This window comes from Poecilia latipinna, unplaced genomic scaffold (genome assembly GCF_001443285.1).
Source record: "Poecilia latipinna isolate Pla-1442-1.1 unplaced genomic scaffold, P_latipinna-1.0 Scaffold2686, whole genome shotgun sequence".
Lineage (NCBI taxonomy): Eukaryota > Metazoa > Chordata > Actinopteri > Cyprinodontiformes > Poeciliidae > Poecilia > Poecilia latipinna.
The window spans coordinates 13,678-38,912 of NW_015115302.1; the positions used below are offsets into that span (position 1 = coordinate 13,678).

Genomic DNA, 25,235 nt, shown 5'->3' on the forward strand with positions numbered 1-25,235 from the left:
TTTCTGTGTAAATTGTACCTAAAAATGTCAATTAAAATAAAGTTATGAAAAAAGTTAATGTTACTCAATCAGTACATACTAATGTTTTTAAGTTTTGCATACAATTTTCAAGAAAACTCCACTTATTTTGTTTTAGTGTAGCATAGCATGCCTGTTTGAATTGTGCTAAGGTAAGTTAAATGGTTTAAGGCAATGAGTTTCCTCAAATCGAGTTAAATTAATTTATCAGATTTAACAGTATACATTCACAATCCTTTTTGCCTTAGGCGTCTATACATTTTTATTTTCACCATCTGAAAATAAAAAATAGAAAATCTTCCATTTTCATAAGATAAAATAGAAATATATTTTAAGAATCTAACCTAAAATCCATAAATAGGATAAGAGAAAAAAAAAGATAGGAATGGAAGTAAAAAATAAAAGTTTGAGGAAATAAGAAATTTCTATGGTGAAGGAGTGGCAGGTAGTATCCTACCTTTCCTTGAGAATAGTTTTGTTCTCTTTTTTCCATTGGTCCTTGAAATCGGAGGAGAATTCATGCCAGATGGAAAATAAGGTGTTGGGGGAAACCTCCTTTTCTCCTGCTTTGGGCTTCACTGAATAGAACACCGTCAGCTCTAAGAACCTGTAGAGAACAGACACATTCACAATGTCATTTTTTTCAATATTTAACAACCAGAGAGAGATAAGCTACAGTTCCTAAATTTGTCTTACTTTTTGAAATAAGATTTTGTGAAAAAATATATCTTTAAAAATACACAAAGTATAAAGTAATCACAATGATACGCAGGAAGCTATGACATCAATAAACAGAAAAAAAACAAAGCCTGAGCTTACAGTTTGTGAGTGCTGCTGAGTTGAGCATCCAGGATCTCTAGTTCACTTTTAGCTAACAAAGGAAGAAAAGTTTGAAATTCAGTTTCATTTGTTTATTTTTTGGTAGCACACAGCAAAAGTCAGTACACACATTCACTCCAATAAACACAGTAGCGGTTCAGACAGTGTCTGTCTCCTGTCCTGTTCTTGCATTTCATCACAGGTACTGAACCAGTACTGAAAATGCTGTAATGTAATCTTACATCTTTGCCTTCCTGAGACAGTGTGTTTTTTTCAAAGATGAATAGGAAATAGCCTTTCAGGAAAGAAGCCAAAAGGCCTGGCTGAAAGAAGAAGTCTGCTGGAAAATGAGGAAAGACCCCTCCTGATAGCCTAATCATGGTTGATAGATTTACAGCATACCTTGTGTAAGAAACCCATCCATCTTCTCTTTGAAAGGCTGCAAGTTATCCTCATCAGACACCTTGCAAACTTTTTCCACTTCCGATGTACATGCTAGTTAAAGTGATGAGTGTAAAACATATGGGTTACACAAACAGCATTTATAAATAATAAAATAAGATTTGCATGTTGTGCCTCAGTGTATGATGTAATATTCACGTTCCTGACATTGTGTAAGAACATTGTATCCAGACTACACTGTGTGCACAATTATTAGGCAAGTTTTAATTTTGACCATATAATCATTTTATGCATATTTTCCAACTCCAAACAGTAAAAACATGAATGCTTATTGAATATAAACACATCAGCTGTTGTGTATTTGTTAAATGAGGGAGAGTGGAGCCTCACCCTATATCAAGGTGTGCAGAATTATTAGGCACCTTCTTTTCCTCAGGCGAAATGGATCAAAAAAGAGATTTAAGAGACTCTGAAAAGTCAAAAATTGTATAGTCTTTCAAAGGGCTGCAGCACTCTTGAAACTGCTGAGATATAGGGGTGTGATTATAGAACCATCAAACTTCTTGTCAACAGGGTTGCAAGAAATGTGTTGAGAAAAAAATATGTAGATTAACTGCCAAAGATTTGAGAAGAATCAAACATGATTATCTTCCAGTGCTGTTATATTGCAGAATTGCAGAAGTACAAGATATTCAGAGCTCAGAAACATGGCCAAGGTAAGGAAGGATGAAACCCGAACACCACTGAACAAGACACCTAAGTTGAAACATGAAGACTGGGCCAAGAGAGATCTGAAGACAGATCTTTCAAAAGTTTTATGGACTGATCAGATGAGAGTGACTCTTGACGGACCAGATGGATGGGCCTGTGGCGGATCAGTGATGGGCACAGAGCTCCACTTCACATCAGACACCAGCAAGGTGGAGGCAGGTACTGGTATGGACTGCTATTATTAAATAGCAGAAAGTTGAAAGTTGAGTCCAACTTTCAGGTTGAAGTTGGACTCAAAAAGTTGTACTTTTTGTTGTACTCCAGAGCCTACTACTAGTTTTTAGAAGACACTTTTTTCACTTTCTTTAAAACAGCTGAAACACTGGGTGCCTTTAAATCTCAACTTTAAACCCACCTGTTTAGAGTTGCTTATGGCTAAATTAGGGTTAGAGTGCGGGTTTTGATGTCTTCGATGTTTTTAATGTTTTTATCTTTACTTTTTATCTACTTATTAATTTATTTTTATTCCTCTTTCTATTGATGTAAAGCCCCCCCAGAGAGGCGTGGGTACTGTCCCCCACTCGTAGCCCTATTCAGGTTAGAGTCCCTTGAGTAAAACGTGGGGTTAGAGTCCCAGTTAAACGACATTTAACTAAAGTCCTGCGGGGTTTAGAGTCCCAGTTGACGGCGTTTCAACTAAAAACCTAGAGATTGGAGTCCTTGTCAAACAGCATTTTTGACTAAAGTCCCAGTAAGGACAGGGGTACGGGTGTTGTCCCCCCTGGTTGAAAAGGGGTGCGGGTTTTAATGTTCTTATCTTTTTTAATCTTTTTCTTTTTTTTTCAAAATCTCTCTTTCTTTCATTGTTTATTCAATGTCACATGCTGTTTTTATTTTTTTTATTATGTAAAGCACTTTGAAATGCTTTGCTGCTGAAATGTGCAATACAAATAAAATTTGATTGATTGATTGATTGATTAAAGCAGTGGTACAGGAAAAAGTCTGCATCCTTCAAGAAGACCATGACTTTTATGCAGGACGATACTCCATGACAAGCATCAAGTACTCCTCTATGTGGCTAGCCAGTAAAGGTCTGAAAGATGAAAGAATAATGAAGTGGTCCCCTTCCTCACCAGACCTAAACCCCATTAAAGACCTATGGACCCTTATTAAATGGGAGATTTACCATTGTAAATCTCATGGAAAACAGAACACATCTCTGAACAGTGTCTGTGTTGTGGTTGCTACTGCACAAAAAGATTATCAAGAGATCAAGAAACTGACAGACTCCATGAATGTAAGTCTGTCAGCTCAACTGTTATTGAAAAGAAGGGTGGCTATATTGGTCACTGATTTATTTTTTAAATGTTACAAATGTTTGTCAATTTTGAGTTGTATGATTTTTATTCTCACTTTAACGGATGACAAACAGGTGAGATGGGGAAATTTTCAGTTTTAATTCAGTTGCATAATAATTCTGCACACTAATAGTTGCCCAATAATCGTGCACATATAGATATTGTCGTAAGAAAGCCAAAATCTCACTTTTACTTCCTTAAATATTCAGGCTTGAGAGATTATTGTTTGAGAGCACTGTAGTTGTTCAGTAATTAAAATAATCCTCAAAACTACAACTTGCGTAATAATTGTGCATACAATGTACAGCTTCTGATGGCAGATCAAACTGATTAAAACAATCTCTCTCTCAGATCCTTGGGTCATCATGACTGAACTCTGTTTCGTAGCAAACTGGCATCTGGATTTGATTTTATTCTACCTTTTTTTCCTTCTTTTTCTTCAATATTCTGATTTAATGGAGCATGACTTTATTATTTTGTTTTTTTATATATGTGTGTTACCTCTGAGGTCCTTCCGGAGTCGAATGAAGTCCTTCTGAAAATCTTCAAATTTCATCTGTGAAACTTGGAACAGGTCATGGGGCTCAGGAAGAGGAAACACAGACGTCTCCTTCCCAGCATCCTTTTGATCAACACACATGCATATTAAACAGTATGAAAGATTGACAACAGGAAAGTAAAAATGCCAAATAAGAAATGCACAGGTTTGTCACTATAACAAAAACGTTGTGCGCAAAATGTTCATTTTTAACTGTCTATAAAGTAGTACATGGACACAATGTGTCAAAAAAATGTAGTAATGACTACCTACCAGCTACCTACCAGTTTTAACAGGTGGTCGTTTTGTTAGATCAGGATGATGCATTTCATAACTTGAGTACAGAAATAATAAATCATGGTTATGAAAACAGTGAAGTCCAGTCTTTGTTTTGCTGCTTTCTGACTTCAATATTTGTTGAAGTCAGAAATTGTTGGTGCTAGGGTTCACTAGAGGGAGCCCTACTCCTAATTATTTTGACCCCAAAGATAAAACGGTGAGATGGAGAAAGGAGTTGGGTGGAAGTCAAATAAAAGTATGGTTTTATCTTTATTACTACCATAGACAATGGATTAACGGTCTCATCCCAGTCAAACAACTGTTGAAACCTGTGAAGCTGCAGAACAAAGACTGGGCATCACTTGTTTACTGATACCAGTGCCCTTGGTTTTCTTTTAACATTGTTGACTTCAAAAGCAATACCCAATATATTACCTTCATAAACTTTATAGATTTTTATATCAGCACCCATTGTTTCTGTCATTAATCTTGAAGATGTCAGTAATAAATTGAGTCTTTGAAACATCGTATCAGAGAATTGTATCTATTCTCTGTTCACTATACAGTGCATATCTGTCAGGTTGGATTCTGTTTTGTTTTCGTTTTGGTTTCTGTTTTCTTTTGTTTTGGGAAGCCTGCTGCTTCCACATTCCCCCACCAGATGTCGCCTGTGAGCAGAGCCCCTGGAGCAGCGCATGGGAGAACCTGGAGACACACCTGTGGCGCATTAGATGACAGATACTGTGGATATTTAAGAAGCGGCGAGCTGACACGTCGTTGCCTGACTGTTTGTTTATCCTGGTAATCAAACGTTCCAGTGAGAGGCCCTTTGCGTAAGCTCCCCGAAGTAATCCTGTCTGTGCTTTTTCTCGTCGTCAGGTTTTGCCTGAGGTTCTCCAGCGTTTCTCAAGAATAGAGTTTATGCTAACTCCTGCGAACCCCCTGTCTGCTTCCTCACGACGCCATTGGTATTACCAATCGGTTGCCTTCCTCGAGCACTCCCTTCATGGTCCTTTGTTCCTTTGCACATAAACTGGGTTAAAGCACACGTAGAATCTTGGTCCTCCAATTGTCACACTACCTGTCTTTGTTCAGCATTTCCCTCGAGTACTCTGCCTGAAGAGATCTCCGAAAGTGAACTCCCTGATCTCTCCGCAGTTCCCGTTGAGTACAATGATCTAGCTCCTGTATTCAGTAAGGATAAGGCTTTGTCACATCCACCTCATCGCCCGTATGATTGTGCCATTGATCTTCTGCCCGGCGCTCCTCTGCCTAACAGCTGTCTATATAACATTTCACGTTCTGAACGCCAAACCATGGAGAAATACATCAACGACTGATTAGCAGCAGGTATTATTCGTTCATCCACCTCACCTCTTGGCGCAGGATTTTTCTTTGTGGGGAAATAAGACGGTTCATTAAGACCTTGCATAGATTACAGAAGTTTAAACCAAATCACCATTAAAAATAAATATCCTCTTCCACTCCTCTCGTCAGCATTTGAACCGGTTCAGGGTGCAACCGTGTTCACAAAACTGGATCTCAGAAATGCTTACCATCTCCTCCGCATCCGAGAAGGAGATGAATGGAAAACCGCCTTCAAAACGCCTATGGGTCATTTTGAATACCTAGTCATGCCTTTTGGTCTTTCGAACACTCCTGCCTTTTTTCAAGCCCTTGTGAACGATGTTCTAAGAGACTTTATAAATGATTTCGTTTTTGTCTACTTGGATGACATTCTGATTTATTCCAGCTCCTTGAGAGAACACAAGTTACACGTTCGACAAGTTCTCCAGGTCTTCTGGAGAACCGACTATGTTAAAGCAGAGAAGTGTGAGTTTCATCAACCTTCAGTCACCTTCCTCGGATATGTCCTCGAGGGCGGACAGGTAAGACCGTCGGAGGATAAAATAAAGGCTGTGTTGGAGTGGCCTAGACCAGAGACTCATAAGCAGTTACAATGGTTCCTAGGATTTGCCATCTTTTATCGCTGTTTTATACGTAACTACAGTCAGACGGCCTCCCCACTAACAGCACTTACTTCCCCCAAGACAATGTTCTCCTGGACACCCGAAGCAGAAGAGGCTTTTACTCAGTTAAAGTCATTGTTTGCCAACGCACCTATCCTCATCCAGCCAGATCCCACCAGACAATTTATTCTTGAGGTTGATGCTTCAGATTTGGGAGTAGGGGCCGTCCTGTCCCAAGTCTCTCCAAGTGATAAGTCTCACTCATGTGCCTTCTTCTCCCGCAGACTGTCTCCTGCAGAGAGGAACTACGACGTAGGAGATCGGGAGCTACTGGCTATAAAGCTAGCCCTGGAGGAATGGCGTCACTGGCTGGAGGGAGCTGAACACCGCGTTGTTGTTTGGACCGACCACAAGAACCTCGCTTATCTCCAATCTGCCAAACAAAACAACCCACGACAGTCCCTCTGGTCAGTATTCTTTTCCCGATTTAACCTCTCCATCTCCTACAGCCCAGGATCCAAGACTGTTAAGCCAGACGCCCTCTCCAGACTCTATACCCCTGACGACTCGGATGAAGGACTGGCACCTCTGCTACCCCCGAGTTGCACGGTCGGAGTAGTCACTTGGGAAATTGAGGATATTATTCGTCAAGCCCAGCGTCGAACCATCTCTTGAGTCCTGCCCCAATGGTAAGATTTATGTCCCCACCTCTGTCCGAGCCCGTTTTCTTCAATGGATACACTCATCCAGATCCTCAGGACACCCAAGGGTAAGCCACACTATTGAGTTGGTCAATTGAAGATTTTGGTAGGAATCCATTCATAAAGATGTCAAGGAGTTTGTCCTCGCCTGCCCCACCTGTTCAAGAAATAAGTCTTCTCATCAACCACCCTCTGGCTTACTTCAACCCCTACCTGTTCCTAAACGAAGATGGTCACACATTGCCATCAATTTTGTTACTGGGCTTCCACCCTCAAAAGGTATGACCACCATTTTCACCGTCATAGACCATTTTTCTAAAGCCTGCCATCTCATCCCTCTCTGCAAGTTACTCACCTCCGCTCAAACAGCCCTCCTACTTTTCAAACATGTGTTCAAGCTGCATGGCATGCCCTAGGAGATCCTTTTAGACCGTGGTCCTCAGTTCATCTCTCAGGTTTGGAAACAGTTCTGTTCTGCCTTGGGTGCAAAAGCTGTTCTCTCTTCTGGTTATCATCCACAGACAGAGAGGATGAACCAGGAGATGGAAGCCACTCTTTGCTGTATCTCCTCATCCAACCCCGAAGATTGGGCTCAGTATTTCCCTTGGGTGGAATACGCCCATAACAGTCATGTTTCTGCAGCTACCGGTCTATCTCCTTTTGAGGTTTCTGTTAAGAAAATAAATTTAAAGTATGCTAGTTTTAAAGCTTAACATGTCTTGATTTAAATAGCCTAATTATAGTTTTGAAATTAGTAACTTATTCTGCCCTATTGACCTATTGACCTTTATGTTATCTGTAGTTACAACAGATGATTTGCTAAGATCTTTTGAACTGCCATTTGTCTGTGTGGGAAACAATCAGGAGAAGTTCTAGCTTTTCACACTCATTTGTGAAAAGCCATAAAACAGCAGGAGTTCAGGAGAAGCTCTGCTCTCACTTGTTTAAACAATGGGCACAAATGGTCTTAGATCATGACTTGCAGGAAGTTTTAAAAAGGGTCAGAGATAGCTTCTGGTTGGATGAGCAAAGGTACGCCTTATTTGAATAAATTAAAGACAAGAATACGCCTTTACTATTAAACTTTCTACACAGGAGTAACAAATCAGACTTGTCTTTGCACGTTTTTGCTTTCCTTTCTTTCTTTCTTCTTCTTTTCCATTTGTCTCAGGTAAATGAATGTATGTCTCTGTTGTTCTGCAATTTCTATTGTAATTTTATGTGTTGTCTTCTACTGGATTAAACTCTGTAATTCTGTGACATCTGCACTCATTGTTGTTTTCTGTGTGGCTACGCGCGGCCCGCCGGGAGAACCTGGGATCGAAAAAGATTGAGCCAGAGTTTCTTTCTTAAGAAATATTATAACCTAAAATCTTCTTCAACATTTCCCTGGGTTATCAGCCGCCATTGCTATCCACCGACGAAGACAAGATCTTGGTAACCTCTGACCAACATCACATTCGCCATTGCAATAGAATCTGGAAAGACACAATCTCTGCATTAAACAATACAGCCGCACAAAATAAATGTCTGGCCGACCGCAGAAGAACCCCTGCTCCTGTTTATACCAGAAAGTATGGCTGTCCACTAGGGACATACCTCTGAAGTCCCTGTCAAAGAAACTCTCTCCCAGGTTTATCGGCCCGTTTGAGATCCTAACCGTCATCAGTCCCACCGCTGTCCGTCTCCGTTTACCCTTCTCTCTACGCATTCATCCCACCTTCCACGTTTCCCAGATTAAGCCAGTCCAGTCCCTTGTGCCCTCTGGCCGAACCCCCTCATCCCACCCGTGACATACTCTGTTCGCCGGATTATTGACTCCTGTTGACGAGGTGGTGGGTTCCAGTACCTCGTTGACTGGGAGGGTTACGGTCCGGAGGAACGCTCTTGGGTTCCCCATTCCTTCATTCTTGACCCTTCATTGATTAGTGATTATACCGCCTCTCAGCCATCCACCTCTTCTCGGCCGCCAGGTGGCGTCCGTTGAGGTTGAGTATTGTCAGGTTGGATTCTGTTTTGGTTTTGTTTTGGTTTCTGTTTTCCTTTGGGAAGCCTGCTGCTTCCACATTCCCCCACCAGATGCCGCCTGTGAGCAGAGCCCCTGGAGCAGCGCATGGGAGAACCTGAAGACACACCTGTGGCGCATTAGATGACAGATACTGTGGATATTTAAGAAGCGGCGAGCTGACACGTCGTTGCCTGACTGTTTGTTTATCCTGGTATTCAAACGTTCCAGTGAGAGGCCCTTTGACGACGAATGTATGACGACGAGAAAAAGCACAGACAGGATTACTTCGGGGAGCTCCCCGAAGTAATCCTGTCTGTGCTTTTTCTCGTCGTCAGGTTTTGCCTGAGGTTCTCCAGCGTTTCTCAAGAACGGAGTTTTTGCTAACTCCTGTGAACCCCCTGTCTGCTTCCTCACGATGCCATTGGTATTACCAATCGGTTTCCTTCCTCGAGCACTCCCTTCCTGGTCCTGTGTTCTCTGTGGATTCCTTCATGACGCAGCAGTACGTACCTGTTTGTGCCCGAAGCCTTCCGGCTTCTCATTCTCTGGATCGTTGTCAGCCGTCAGCTCGCCCTCGACCCAGCAAACTTACCAGTCCGCCCTCCCACGACTCCTCGGTTCTCCTCGCCGCCTCCGGAATACAGTCTGCTCCAACAAGTAACTCACTCTGCTCCAAAGTAAGCCTCCGCCATAAGATCTGTGACTCCTTGTTTATCAGAACCTTGCCTTTACTTCTCATTAACAGTGGCTGTTCTGGTGGATCCAATCCTGACTCCTGCTCCGCACTCACTCCCTTTTCCTTTACAATAAACTATATTGTTTTGAAATACGCATCTCCTGATTGTGTTCTTGCATGTGGGTTCAAAGACTGAAACTAAAACATGACAATATCCACAAAGTTCATTTAATCTTTTTAGGATTTTAGACTAAAAAAGTAGTGCATAATTGTAAAGTGGAAAAAAGTACAAACAAAAAGCACATACATTTTTTACTGGTAAGTTTATACAAAGATAAAATTCACATAACTTGGCTTTAATACTAACATTACTTCTAAAAGCAATTTCTTGCACAGGATTTTGTTTATGTATTAGAATAAAGAGAGCTGAATTCAAATGCCTTTTATCCCTATGACATTTAAGGTTGTATTGTTTTTCTGTCATTTAACAATTGTGCCCGACTTTGTATTGGTCTATCACATAAAATCCCAATACAATGTGTTTTGTGTGTGTGGTTAATAGATATGCAATGCACAGTAATCATCTGATTGTAAGGAAACTTTGGGCATTACAATAACATTAACACATGTAAAATGCTGCAAAGGAAAAAAGCTGAAAGAAGTTTAATGAGCTGAATAAAGAAAGGGAAGAAGTTTACCTCATCAAAGTGTCTGAGGAAGTAGGCTACAATGTATGACAGAAGACTTTTAGCACCATCCTGCATGCAGAAAAACAAGAGACACTGACATTCTGAACAGCGTGGAGATAACAGTACAAACTGATGCTTACTATTTCCAACTGCTGTATAAACTGCCCTTTCAAGTTTCTATCATTTTGTGAGGATAACATTTTTTTTCATTACAAATATGTACATGCAAAATGTTTACAAAAGACTAAAATACTACTTTGCCTAACATTTGTATGAAGTAGTATGTGCTTGTGTCACAAATTACTGTTATGGAATTTGGAAACAAGCTGATGTAATTTTGACTTGATTTCATTTGATGTATGACTGTAGCTACCTAAAAACCCATGGGCTTCTTTATATACTGTATCTTAAAATGTAAGGGTTTAATTACATGAATCTAAAAGTCGACTCTGTGACATAGAAAGTACTCCTGTGTTTCTTTTTATTGTGTGTAAGCTTTGCTTTCTCAAACTCCCATTTGGTCATGGCAGATTGCCGCTCACACTTAGTCTGGTTCTACTTGAAATTTCTTCCTGATAGACAAGAAACACTTTTACTTTTTTTAAAAAAACACTTTATTGATCTCATAGGGAAATTAAATGTTGTTGTAATTAAATTTAATTAAAAAAATTATTGTAGATAGTGATGGCAGTGGACAGGAAAGATCTCCAGTAGACATCTGTATTACAATAAATTTAAAGAAACCTGTTTTTCTATGACACTTTAATGAAGAGGATGGTCAGGCTTGTCCATAATTTTCTTCATTTGATGTAAAATCCTTCTTTCCATCATCATCTCCAGACAATCCACAGTCATTGCCAGAATAGAACCAGCCTTCTTTATCAGGTTGCTGAACTGTTTTAGGTTTTTGCAATGATTAATCAGCATTTGTGATTTGTTTTGGCTCTTTAGAAACCAATCTTCTTTTAAGGTTCTGTCATTTATTTCCATCAAGGTGCAATATAATAAGAAAAAAGAAAAACTACTTAAGGCCCAACAACTTTTCTCTTAAATACTTTTAAATGCTGGAGGAACTACTGAGCACCTTAGTGTAAAAATAAAGTTGACCAAAAATAACAGTAACAATCGGAAAAATATGTGGCTAAGATGAAATTGGAAAGTGTTTTAGTACATTTTGCACAAAACAAAACAAGACAAAAAAAATCAAGAGGCCCAAATATGATTTCAAATTGGAATGTTTTAACAAAATATGATTTCTTTACTCACATTGCTCTTGACATCTTTGAGTTTTGGCAAAATCTCAAGAGTGAAGCCATCAGCTTGACCTCTTGTTCGATTCCCACCATTCATGAAATTACCAAATGCCAGAACCAAGCCTAGAATCTTCTTCACTGAAACATTGTCCTGCAGAGTCTGTCAAAAAGGTTGAAGACAAAGGCAAATAATGCAATGGGTTGATTTCTTTTTCTGATATTATATATATATGGTAAAAAAAAAAAAAAGCTTTAAAAAAATCTATGGGAATAAGGAGAAAGACAAAATAATATGAAAATCTGATTATTTTATTAATATATCATTTGTAAAAGAACTAAACAATCAACAGTGATTTGTTGAACCAACTAACTTCCATCTAGATAAAAAAAATCAATATTAAATCAAAAACAAACCTCCTCCTGAAAAGGCACAACAAAAACAATCACCAAAAGCAGGCTTGGTTCCAACAGAATGGACTAATATTTCTGCTACAAACAAGCGTGGCTCGTCATGACTTCCAGCCTGTTGACCTTTGTTACATGTCTTCCCACTCTCTCACAACAAACGTTCCTATCAATCACCACTATGAAGACTACTAGAGCCACAAAAATCCTTAACAAAATAAATACACAGATAATCAACACACTACTTCAGTGAAACAAATCTATGTCAATCTTGGCCCATGTTCTTTCACGCTCCTGATGTGACATCAGTGGCTCAATGTGGTACTACCCCAGGGCACAACTACATACTTTCTGAGGTGTATGTAAAGATACTACTACAATTTTGAGTAATGACATTTAATCTCAAATGTCCCCTGCCAAGTTCTATAACAAGGGTCACCAACCTTTTTGAGTCCAAGAGCTATAGTGACACAGAGGACACAGATAAACACAGGTTTAAGTGTGTTTGATGCACACATAAACTTGTATAACTCATTTTTAATTAAAGTATCAATAATAATAAATGTACATGTGTGATTAAATTGCTGCCTAGAGAGCAATTTAAAAAAGAATGAAACAAAAAACAGGGCAATATTTCATTATTTAATATATAAGTGAGCCAAAGAGCCACTTCTGTTAGCCTGTGTCTAGAACCACCAATGGGCTGCAGGTCTGTGACTGAGGAATTTTGTTAGCATGTATTCCATCATTCTTATGGCTTGATAGGAAGTCAGGTTATCCAAACTGGCAAAACACATTAATAAAACAGTGAAAGAATATTGACCTTAAAACACATTATTTATAAAACATAACAATATTTTCCCTAACAAACGTTTTTAATGTTAAAAAAATAAACTGTTTCTTTTCACAATATTTAAATAAATAAATATTGTGAAGAAAATATATATCATACATATATATTTGTATGATTTGTTTTTAAATTGCCATTTATATTATTTTTCGGTCTCAGGAAATCATGGAGGGATCAAGGGCGATTCTAGGATCTGACCTTTAGGGGTGCTTAGCCCCTAGCATGGCTAAGGCCCAAGAGAAGATATTCATTGATGCATTTTTTTAAATGTCACTGCTTATTTACATACATTCAGATAAATGGTTTTGTCCAACTAAAACTGTTAACGTGAGGGGATTTGAATTTATCTGCGTGTTTATTTTAGGTTCTGTTTCTAGTGAGTCTCCGTTCTGTCCTGTTGACCCCCTTGATTGTTTCCAGGTGTGTCTCGTTCCCTGATTACCCTCTGTGTATTTAATGTCACCTGTGTTTCTGTGTCTTTGTCGGGTCCTTGTCTAGTTGTGTTCGTTCTGTTTGGCTGCCTGTTTCGTCAGAGTTTTTTTCCAGTTGCTACCAGAAGTGAACCTAGCCTTCGTTCTCTCTGTGCTGCCTGGGTTTTTGGACTTTGTACTGCCTATTCCTCATTAAATTCATAATTTTTCTCCACACCAACCTGGGTCCTCAGCGTCTCCTCACCACATCGCACTGCAAATCATGACAACATCTACAGCTCTGGAAAGAATGAAAAGACCACTGCACTGAACCCCATTGAAAATGTCATGGTTATTCCACAAAATATTGATTTCTGAACTCTTCCTGAGTTAAAACATTAGTATTGTTTCTAAATGAATATGAACTTGTTTTCTTTGCATTAGTTGAGGTCTGAAAGCATTGCATCTTTTTCATAATTTTGATCATTTCTCATTTTCTGGAAATAAATGCTATATTTTTGCTTGGAATTTGGGAGACATGTCAGTAGAATAAAAGGACAATGTTCATTATACTCAAACATATACATATAAAGAGTAAAATAAGAGAACTGATAATTTTGCAAAGATCTCTTAATTTTTTCTAGAGCTGTATATACTCAGTTGAAACAGAATCTCAAGACCACATCATACCTGCCAATATATTTTAACATTAATGAGACAAGAAGCTGTGGAGTGACACAGTCCCAGAGGGGTCTGGGTCATGCTCCTCTGGAAACTAAGATAAAATCTACTCAAAGCTATACATTTCCAGTCATTTGAAGAACATTTTACTAAATTCAAAGGATTAATAAACATAAAACCAGTTTATTATCAAGGTTTCCTAAGTATTTGAAAATCATACTTAGAAATTGAATTACCCTTATTTTTATCTGAACAATATGTTCAGATAAAAACATGAAGGATGTTTAAAAAAAAGAAAAAAAAAGAAAACATTCTTGCTTTTTTCTTTAAACAAAAATGTATGTCAATTTATGGAAAAGTAGACATGAGTCAGGGTTTGTTATTTCAGTTCACAATTCATGAAGTGAATAAAACTCTTTTCTATTCACAGACAAAGAACCAGCCTAACCCTAACATTCTGTACTCTTCTTTAGTTTTACCTTATTTAAGTGACTCCAGAGAGGTTTGGGTAATTACAAAACAACACAGCAATCACTAATCAAACTTAAAAAAAGTTAACCTCCCATCAAACACTACTGGACACAGAACCATCAAGAGACTCTAAACACGCTTATTGACAAACTCACTGAATCTCCCATCCTTGGGTATCCCGACCTCACCCAACCATTTATTCTGTATGTTGATGCTTCCCAGGAAGGGTTGGGAGCAGTTCTATATCAGAGATAGTATAACAAAATGGTTGCCATTGGGTACGGATCTAGAACACTGACCCCACCTGAGAAAAATTATCTCATGCATTCAGGAAAATTGGAATTCCTAGCACTTAAGTGGGCAATATGTGAAAGATTCAGAGATTATCTGTATCATGCACCTCACTTCACTGTTTATACAGATAATAACCCCCTGACCTACATTCTCACCACAGCCAAGTTAAACGCCACAGATCACAGGTGGGTTGCCCAACTTGCAGATTTCAATTTCAACATTAAATATCAACCATGCAAACACAATACAGATGCAGATGGCCTCTCTCGCATGCCACTGGACATAAATGACTTATTGCAGCAATGTACAGAGGAGGTGACTCAGGATGTGATTAGTGAGTCAATTTAGGGAGTGACTGTGCTTCAAGATGTCCCATCTGTCTGAATAACCACAGCTCACATCAACACACTGGACTTAGCAAGTGATCCATCTTCACTTACATTGCCTGCCCCAATAACACCAGGACAGATCAGAGAAAGTCAAAAGAAAGACCCTCTCATTGAGCGAGTCATGTATGAAAAAAGCCAATATCAATTCCCCCCAGAGGACTGGTGAAAACCGAGCCTGCAGATGTTAGGGTGCTCTTGAGGCAGTGGTAAAAAGTGTATATCAGCAATGATGGGATCTTATACAGAAATGCAGGACATAATTCTTGGCTAGTTTTGCCAAAAGATCATCATCTGTTAGTGTTTCAAGAATTACACAAAGAGATGGGTCATCTGGGGGTCGAAAGGACTCTGAATCTGATTCGAGATGGGTTTTATTGGGTCAGAATGCAGCAGGACACAGACCATTTTGTGACCCAAGTGTGTGAGGGTCTAAAGTCAAAACAACCACAGAGAGCAGCCAGAGCACCACTGATGCCAATTGTGTCAACACGTCCATTCGAACTGGTTTCAGTTGATTTTCTGCATGTAGAAGCCTGAAAGCAAGGTTGTGAGTATATTCTGCTATAATGGATCACTACACTCGCTTTGCACAGGCCTACCCCACAAAAAACAAATCTGCAAAAACAGTTGTGGAAAAACAATTTGATGACTTTGCCCTTCGCTTTGGCTTCCCAGAGAAAATCCACCACGATATGGGGAAGGAATTTGAAAACCAGTTGCTGGCTCAATTGCAGAGGTGTTGTCATGTGCGAGGGTCTCACACTACCTGCTACCACCCACAAGGTAATGGACAGTGGAGCGATTTAACAGAACCCTGCTGTCTATGCTCCATACGCTCACAAGTGTGCAAAAAGCTGACTGGAAAAAGTTATGTAAAATGGTGCACGCATATAACTGAACCCGCAGTGACACCACAGGCTTTGCTCCGTATTATCTGCTCTATGGACGATCCCCACGTCTGCCGATGGATCTCCTGGTTAACATACAGCCGAATGAAACACAGCAAAGCTATGCTGAGTATGTTAAAGATTGGCAAAGCAGAATGCAGCAGGCCTACGAGATCGCAACCAAAAACCCCACCCGTTAATCAAACAGAGGGAAAAAAAAGGATATTACAAAAGAGGTTGTGGAGCTGACGTGCGGCCTGGGGGGCGTGTGCTTGAACACAACTTATCAGAGAGAGGAGGTCCTGGTAAGCTCAGATCCTTTTGAGAGGATAAAGTTCACATCATCACAAAGAGAAGAAGTGATATCAGCCCAGAGTATGAAGTAGTACCAGAAGGAGGTGGCAAAAGTCATGTGCTGCATTGGAACCTCCTGCTCCCCTGTGACAGTCTGCCAATCGACAACCCAGAAATAGACTCAAAAGTGGCAAAAAGGACTAAAAAGACTAAGTCAAATACATCTCCATGTTATCTTTGTCAACGAGAGAAAACTTCAGACAGTTACAGGGATGAGGAAATTAAGCTAGTGTGCTGGTTCTGTCCTGCTCAGCACAGTGGTTACTGGTCAGCTTAAACCCAGATGCTGAACCATTTACACCAGTCCTGTCTGACCAAGAAAACACACCAGAAGTGAATGACCAAGAAAACACACCAGAAGTGAATGAACCTTGGACTAATTGAATGGACAACATACCAGAGCAAGAAAATGGAGGCCAAGATACGGAGCTACACCTGGATCTTTCTGAACCATCTGCAGAAATACCTTCTGAGGAAGAAGAGGATCCAGCTGTACCACCATCTGCATCCAGCTACCCAAAGAGAGAATGTCACCGCCTGAGGATGCTGACCTATTGTGCTCTTGGTAAGTCAACTATGGAGGAAGTAGGTGTTAAAGAACTACCTGTGAGTATGATCCCAACCGGAAAAGAACTTTGGTGACCATGGGTAGTTCTAGGTGTTGAAGAACAGAGTTAAAGACACAGTGTATAAAGGTTCAAGAACTGCATTCAAAAGAAAAAGACTATGAACTCTCCAAAGACAATGTATTGACTGTGCTTTCGAGACAAAAGACTGGTATCAGAACAAAAGAACTGTGGCTGAAATTAAAGTTCTGTTACACTAGAGAGACGATCTGAACAGAACTGGAATTAAATGTAACTTGAAATTTGTAATCTAAAGTGACAATATCCTCTGTTAGTGGTGGACACTATTACCTTAATATGAGGGTAATGAATGTCATGTTAGGTAGATTACTTATAACATTACTTTCAGTAAAAGGGTCATAGGTGATGTTAAATGCTTTAAATGTCATAGGACATTGTAAATTAATACTGTTTTTTGTTTATTAATACTGTTTTGTGTGTGTGTGTGTGTGCGTGCGTGTGTGTTTTACAACTAGTAAGTTGTGTTGCAGTTTGACGTGGTTGCGGAGGGGATCAGTATCACTCTGTCGCTGCTATGAGACGACGGTTGTGGAACAAATGTTTCTAACGGCTGTGTAGCGATACTGCTAACTGAGTTACTTTGTAACAATTATTAAATTAAAATGTTGCAGACTCAATGACAACATCTCGCTTAATTGTTTGCCACAGTTACATTTTGCCACTTGAAATTACCCATTGCAGAAAAATCGCTAAGCATAATACTTTGCTGTGGAAACTGTTATCTGAATAAAGGTACTGATGATACAAGTTTGCCCCCCATATGACTGGGTAAAAAAATATATAACCGTCTTTGCTGGTTTTTTTTTTTTTTTTTTTTTTCTTTTGGAGGCTGGTTCTAGACCAAATTTTCCATGGGACCAGTGTAGTCAGCGTTTTTTACAGGGACATTTGAAAAAGAATCAAACAAAAAACAGAACAATATTTCATCATTTGATATAGTAAGTGAGCCAAAGAGCCACTTGTGTCTCCAGAAATTCAGGTTGCTGATCCTGATCTAGCAGATGGAAAATGTGATACTATCTCTATACAGCAGCTAAAAGTGCAGCACTAATTTTTAATTCATTGTTAAAGTAAAATTATGATGTTTAAAAAAATCACATCACTGAATATTAACAAAATATATTTATTAGTTCCCATGTTCACATGTTGCCCCCCTCTAGAACCGCCCATGGACCGCAGGTCTGGATCTGAAGCATTTTTGGTTAGCATGTTTTTTCTTCGTTGATAGGAAGTCAAGTTATCCAAACTGGTAAATCACATTAATAAAATAATAGTGAAATAATACATTAAACGAACACTGACTATTGTATTCATACAATATATCAACATTTCTGAATCAAAAAAACACAGAAAGCCATAACAAACTCTTTTGATGTAGAAAATATTTATATACGTACTATTAATCTATTAGTATGATTTGTTCTTTAAATGGCCATTTACATTACTTTAGCTAATACTATTATATATTAAATAAAGTATCATCCTCTAAACTCAGCATCCTAAGCAAGTAGTCAATCCATAATAGTCTACTAAAAGCACAATAAGAAACTGAATCAAAAATGTTCAGTACCAAATCAGCCTCAGGACATCATTGAGTGATGAAGAGACCTGATGTCTGGTTCTTTAGGTTCTGGCGGGTCTGCAGTGTTCCTCTCCTGATCCATTCTGTCTGATATCACACAACCCACTGTGCACCACTGAATATCGCCGACTCATTTTTTTAAAAATGCCCCTATTCAACGTCACTGAAATTGTTTAGCCTGAAATGTGCGTCTTCCCACTTATGTCTGTATTTTTGCCAGATGTTTTGCTTCTAAGGACTGTGGCGTATAGGGTAGACATTTTAAAAAGACACGGGTTGATAGCAGCTCACCGCGGCTGCGTACTGTCCTCTCTAGGTAACTGTGACAGCACTGTCAGTCTGTAGGGGTGGGGAGTCCTATTTAGGTTCCGCCACGACAATTTAGCTGACCTAAATATTTCCTGTGTTTTGTTTTGGTCATTATTATCACACTTGCGTATTGTTGAGATGTGTGACAGGTGTGTCTATCAGAGATTTATAAAAATACGGAATAAATCACGTCCCGTGTTGATTCAATACAGGGCGAAGACAACAACAACCACCTGTAATTTTAGGCTAGCTTTAACTAACCTAATATTTACAACCCCCAAGTTGATACACTGATATTACTTACCTACTGTCTTTCAACCACTTTGAAAAGCTTTTCTTCATCTCCCCAACAACTATATCCCTCCCCTTTTCCGTTTTCTGTTTTGCGCCCCGAAGTGTTTTGTCTGCCACCCCATCTTTTTCTCCCTGTTGTCAAGTGCACTACTACTGTTCAAATTTGAAAGAAAGAAAAAAAATGCACCCCAGGCATCAACTTCTTTGGGGGCAAAATGAATGTACGTAGCTGAAAATAGACACCAACATCGGTAGCCTACAAGGTACTTGTTAAGCTTAAGGTTCTGTATTGATATTAGCTAGTCATCTTTTAGCTAACTTTACCTGCATCCAGCAGCTTTACTCAACTCAGTCGGTTAGTTTGGAGGGAAAAACTGTGAAAAGTTCTTTGCGTTTTGCTGGTTTGCTGCCGTGATTCTAACACAAACCTACGTAGCTCCGCCCAGCAGCAGCAGGTCTCCTTCACGGGTGTAAACCCAGCGCGAGCGTCGTAGCGCTCATGTTGCGTTTAAAGGCGGCTCGGAAAACAGGTTACCACATGTTAACAATGGATTAAACAGTTTTAACTGCTGATAAAAGTGACAGAGGACAAAGATATGGGAAGTGTGGAAGCCTCTACTGTATCAAATTGACATAGGAATAAGAGAGTTGGCCATTCTAAGGTAAAAACCCAGCGCATACAGTGTTCATGTTTTTTTCTTCATCCTGACGGCTTGCCGCGCCCCCCCTGCGATGAAACGGCGCCCCCCCTAGGGGGCACGCCCCACAGTTTGGGAACCTCTGTGCTAGTGGTTGTTAGTAGTTGTGACTTGGAGCATGGTTCCAACAAGTCACTTTATTTTCCAAACCATGTTCTGAATTCCACTGAATTACTCTTAAATATTTTTTACCAAAAGCTTTTGGTAAAAGTTCTGATGACTCACCTTGCATACCCTTTGCAGTGTGTTAATTTTCCTTGTGATTGATGACATACACTCACAGAAGCTGGACTGAAAGAGAATGCAGAAAACTCTGCTGGAGAAGTCTGGTATCAGGGAGAGCTGGTAGAGAAATCTGGAACAAACCAAATGAGATAGCAGGCATTTGTAAGATTGCTTCTGCCAGCACAGGATTGCAGATGTGCATTTTAATTAAAACAACTCTGGAATGTCTGTCAATTGTTAAAAATTTTATAAATATATTTTCATATCATTTTCATGTTTCAGTAAAAGTCATAACTAAATACAACAATTAGCCATCTAGCCATGGCTAGTCATAATAAAGACTAGTCAACAATGCACTTTTTCCTCATAAACAGTGCACACATGTGCAGAGGAAAGAACATAATTCAAGTTCAAGGAACAATTTAACCCAGTAATTAAACTTCAGTTGGTGGGAGAAGTACTCACTGTTCAGGTTTATCCAGAGGCTTAGCATTCTCTTTGTCTTTAGAGGACTTTATGTGCTTTTCGATTTTGTCCAGTTCCTCCTGTTGTGCTCTCTGTGGGAAAAATACAAGATTCTATGCACAATATGGAGTAATCATTGTAACAGCAAAAATATGTATTTAGTGTTTTGTTCCTGTTCCACTGCAGCAATAACCATGCAAGAAAACAGTCCATAAAAACTAGAAGAAAGAAAAACAAAATTAGAAGAATACATTTTATGTTTTATTGATGTCCTTAGAAATTGTAATGTTATAGTGAAAGTGCACTCACCTTAAATTAGTTTTATTTTATTTTATTTTTAAATCCACGTCTAAGGTTTTTGCAATTTGCTTTCTTTAAAACTTTAATTACACTTTTTTTTAATATATAAAGACATGGTAGAATCTCTTGTGTATGAGTTCATTTTTTTCCCTTTCTCTTTGATGTTGTTATGACTAGCATCGTAACAATATAATTATGGTTAATGGTTATGGTTAGCAAGCAGAAATATAGCAAGCAGAAAAGGGAGAAGCAAAGAAAGACAAAGCAAAATATCTATTTTTCTTGACAAGAACGCATGTTTAGGGGAAATGAAAAATAAAATATATACATTACTTGACGGAAAACACATGTGTAAGGAAAAGGAAAAACTAAATATATACTGTATTTATGATTTTATGTCTTATCAAAATATATACTTATGCTTTTATTTATTCCTTTATTTATATATTTATTCTTTTATTTATATATTTATTATTTTATTTCTTATTATGTCAGTTTTGGTCCTCCAAAAATATATTTATGCTTTAATTTCTTATCAAAATATACATTTATTCTTTTATTTATATATTTATTCTTTTATTTCTTATTATGTCGGTTTTGGTCCTCCATATATATATACGACGAACATTATAGAGCGACAAAAAGCACAAAAGGAGTATTGATCTACAAAATAATTAACAATGTAATAGAACAAATAACAGCAATAGAGATCAAATAACCAAACAAAAAGAACAAACAAAACAAACAAACAAGTATGTATATGTAACCCAGCCGTGTCAGATGACACCTCGCTGTTCCTTGTTTTCTTTAAAGGTTTTTTGTCGGAAGGAAACTTGAGGCAGGAATCGGACACACACGGCGGTTGACATCTTGGTTCAGATCGTTTATTCGGACCAGCCGACAGCGCAGCGGCTTCGCCTTCAGAATTCACAGCAAATACTGCTGTCAACATAAGTCTCGTAACGCTATTATTATTATTATTATTATTATTATTATTTTGTTTACAGATACAACAAACATACAACATAAAAAAATAAGAAAAAGACAAAACGATACAAAACTAACTACTTGTATATTAAAAGTATCATTTGGCTACAGTGAGGAGCTGGCGGTCAGTATTGCTTACCTTCAGAATTCACAGCAAATACTGACCGTTGAGCTGCCAGCGCACAGTAACAGACGCCAAGTACGGCGTCCTTCAATGAACACACTTTATCAACTTCCACAACCCAAAGAACAAATTTAACATTTTGGTGACATACGCTGACATATTTAAAGCAGGACATGTCACCAAAATGTCCTTCATATACATTAAAAAAGATACATTCAAAACAAAAACAAAACATAGATCTTTTTCCCATTTAGTGATCGGAATTTGAGGCGCATTATTGCTTGAAGATTTTAGTTTATATAGTTTGGAGAGTGTTTTTGGAGAATTTGCGATTTTATTGATACTATCGAGTAAGGATGGTTGTCCTATCAGGGGTGTCAAACTCCAGTCCTCAAGGGCCGCTGTCCTGCAGTGTTTAGATGTGCCACAAGTAAAAAACAGTGGAATGAAATGGCTTAATTACCTCCTCCCTGTGTAGATCGGTTCTCCTGAGCCTTGCTAATGACCTAATTATTCTTTTCAGGTGTGGTGCAGCAGAGGCACATCTAAAAGTTGCAGGACAGAGGCCCTTGAGGACTGGAGTTTGACACCCCTAGGTGAAAGTTATTGATGTCTATTTTTGATTTGATGGCTGGTTTTAATTGATTATATTGAAGAAATGTATGTATTCTTAAGATATACTTACTTTGTAAATGTCAAATCAGTATTAAGGAAGCTAAAAACAAATATTTGATGCCTTGTGAGGGAAATATTCAACTGTAGCTCCTTACATTTCAAAAAATGTGGCCATTGCAAATAGTTGATGTAGGAAGAGTAAAAAGTCTAAAATCAACTTGACAACTTAGTTGTGTTTTTGGAGGCTGAAGTCTTTAAACGTCACAGCTCTGCATTAGTAGGCCCTCACTTAATCAAGGGATTCAACATTTTAAAAAATGACAATTTTCACTAGAAAATGACAAAAATCATTTGTCATGATTTTTAAAAATTGTCATTTTTTAAAATGACAATTTTAGGAATTTCCTTTATAAGCAAATTCCTAGGACAGAAAATACATCTCAGATGAAAGGGTGTACACAAGCAGCTTAAAAAACAAACAAACCTGATTCTAAGCTAGATTTATTGATAAAATCGTGAAGGCTTTTAGAGCCAGTGATTGGGATGACAAGCAACATAACCTGAATGGAGGAAATTTCTGTTAGCAACTTACATTTTCATAAAGTGCTTGCAGGGTCTCTGTGTCCACTACATTGTTGTCCAAGTTCAAGACGGCTAGAAAACAAAAAGAAAAGTCACTGCTCACAGCTGTTTTCACAGGACAATCCATTCTAAAGAAACTTCATCCCAAGATAGTATAGGATATTTTCCAATATTCTCTTTGATAATATTGAGCACATCAATTGTGTCAATATGGTAGTTACAAATTAAAAAGCTTCTAAATATGTAATTTATAATTCTAGTTACTTTCAAGTGTTTAAAGGAATACCAACCATATCATTTAGTATTGCCGTCACATTACAATCTAAATTTAAGGTGTTTTGGTTACATATCTTAAAATGTCAATCACAGGTGATTATGATTTGTATTGACAACATTTGAAAACAGAAAATCAGGTGCTTAGTTTGGAGTCAGTTATTTAAAACTATTAGATAGGAGTAACAAACAGCAGCTGACATAATATATCGGAAATTAATGTCCCATTAAAAATCCACATAATATTTTTATATATTTGCTCCTTTAAATAAAAAGTGTTTGAGACCAATATGCTCTCATTTCCTTTGTGATGAGCAGAACTTTGTTTTTGCTCGAGTAGTCTAATTTCTTGTACTTTTTCCACCTCGCTGGTATGTATAAACATTGATAAACAATTTTATCTCATAGCATCTGCAGTTACTTTTTATCTACTGCATCACTGTCTTTTAATTTAAACAAATTAGTTATTGCTTTCTGCACTTTTATCAAGCTTTGATTTCGCTTAAATTAAAAATTCACTGTCCCGTGGTGTTTTCTCACTTTTTAAATTGAAGTCTATAAATGATAAGCAATTTATTGTTCGTCCTGTCCCAGTGCAAGCAGCATTTTCTAATGTCTGTGAATAACTTGTGTAAAATATCCCTGTCCATAAATAAAATGCACTAATTTGATCATCAAGCAGCGTCTTTTGGAAGAAGATGTGAGTAGATTTCACGATAGTGCTTGGGAGTATCATGAAATCTACGGTTATAAGTTATTAAGCAGGGTTTTTGACTGAGTAAACACATCTCCGTGTCATAGAACGGCTAATATCTTGGATCTCAGTAACTTTTATTCTGACAGACACTTTAAAATCAGGCTGAATCCATTTCAGAAAAATTTGACAATGAGTCCACAATAGTGTGCCTAATTGGCAGCCCAGGCGAAAGCCTCCACATGGCAGCAGCTCCCTGGGTGGAAGTATACATTACATCCAGGGGCACCACCAGGAATCTTGGGGCCCAAAAATTGGATCCCTAACCCTAACCCTTTTTTTATTTCTATGAACAAAAAACATAATTTGTGGGGGACCCCCTGTCGGTCAGGTGCCCTTAGAATTGTCCTAATTTTTCCGCCTCTGATTACATCCAAATTAATTTAATTTTCTTTTTCAAATTCAATTTTATTATTTTCCAGATTTAGTTTGAATTTTTCAGCCTAATGACCGCTGGAGATTGAGACACCTGTACGCTTTACCCTGTAGTGTGTTTAGATACTGGCAGTATGAATGTCTTCATTTTTCATAATTCATGTATTACAGTTGTTAAAGATTTTTTGTGTTATCATTTTTATTATTACTTTAGTTCATTATTCAGTCTAATGTTAATCAGTAGTGACGTGATGTGCTAAAACTTTTTGATTGCTGTGTTGAATATCTGTGTTCCTGTGAACTGATTGTTCCCTTCACCCTTGGAAGAAATGGCTCTCAAGGGAAAGGGCTTGATGACTTGAGTGTTTGTTAGAGCTGGCATCTGTTTTATTGTTTATCTTTTCTGACTATTGTTTTCCCAAATAAAAGGCTCTAGCAGAGAGAAAACAGAACGCTCTGTGAACGACTTGGAGGAGCAGTTTACTGAGTCTTCTCCTTTTGCAAAAGTTTCAGCCATAAAATTCATATACGTTGTCTGTGGTTCTTTTATGTAGGTTCACGGAAAATGCCTATCATTTTGGGGCCAAAACCCGGGATCTCTCATACCCGTTCGCTGACAGACAAAGAACGACACGCTGAAAACCATGCATGGCCAGAGTCAACAGGACTTGGAAACAAAGACCCGGGAGGTAAAATTCTTCGCTGGGCCAGAGACATAGGTCCGACTTTGTCTGCCAACGGCGGATTGACAAGATCCAACCGGACAACACGAAAACGACAGAAACATAAGTGAATTTTAAGAGTTATATCTAGAGGTTAGAGTCCTTGTCAAATGGCGTTTT

General features: G+C 38.4%; 1 protein-coding gene across 1 annotated transcript in view; it reads right to left on the reverse strand.

The window, feature by feature from the left end:
- Nucleotides 1-450: 450 nt before the first annotated feature.
- The window catches only part of LOC106938766 (formin-2-like), a gene marked incomplete at its 5' end in the record, with an annotated part of 35,899 nt that continues 11,114 nt past the window's right edge, over nucleotides 451-25,235 (reverse strand). Inside the window, 9 exons of the mRNA XM_015020916.1 lie at nucleotides 451-625; nucleotides 838-889; nucleotides 1,240-1,332; nucleotides 3,810-3,930; nucleotides 10,179-10,238; nucleotides 11,436-11,582; nucleotides 19,919-20,048; nucleotides 20,384-20,475; nucleotides 23,002-23,063. Of these exons, the coding sequence (XP_014876402.1) occupies nucleotides 472-625; nucleotides 838-889; nucleotides 1,240-1,332; nucleotides 3,810-3,930; nucleotides 10,179-10,238; nucleotides 11,436-11,582; nucleotides 19,919-20,048; nucleotides 20,384-20,475; nucleotides 23,002-23,063 (911 nt within the window). The remainder of the gene's footprint in view (nucleotides 626-837; nucleotides 890-1,239; nucleotides 1,333-3,809; nucleotides 3,931-10,178; nucleotides 10,239-11,435; nucleotides 11,583-19,918; nucleotides 20,049-20,383; nucleotides 20,476-23,001; nucleotides 23,064-25,235) is intronic.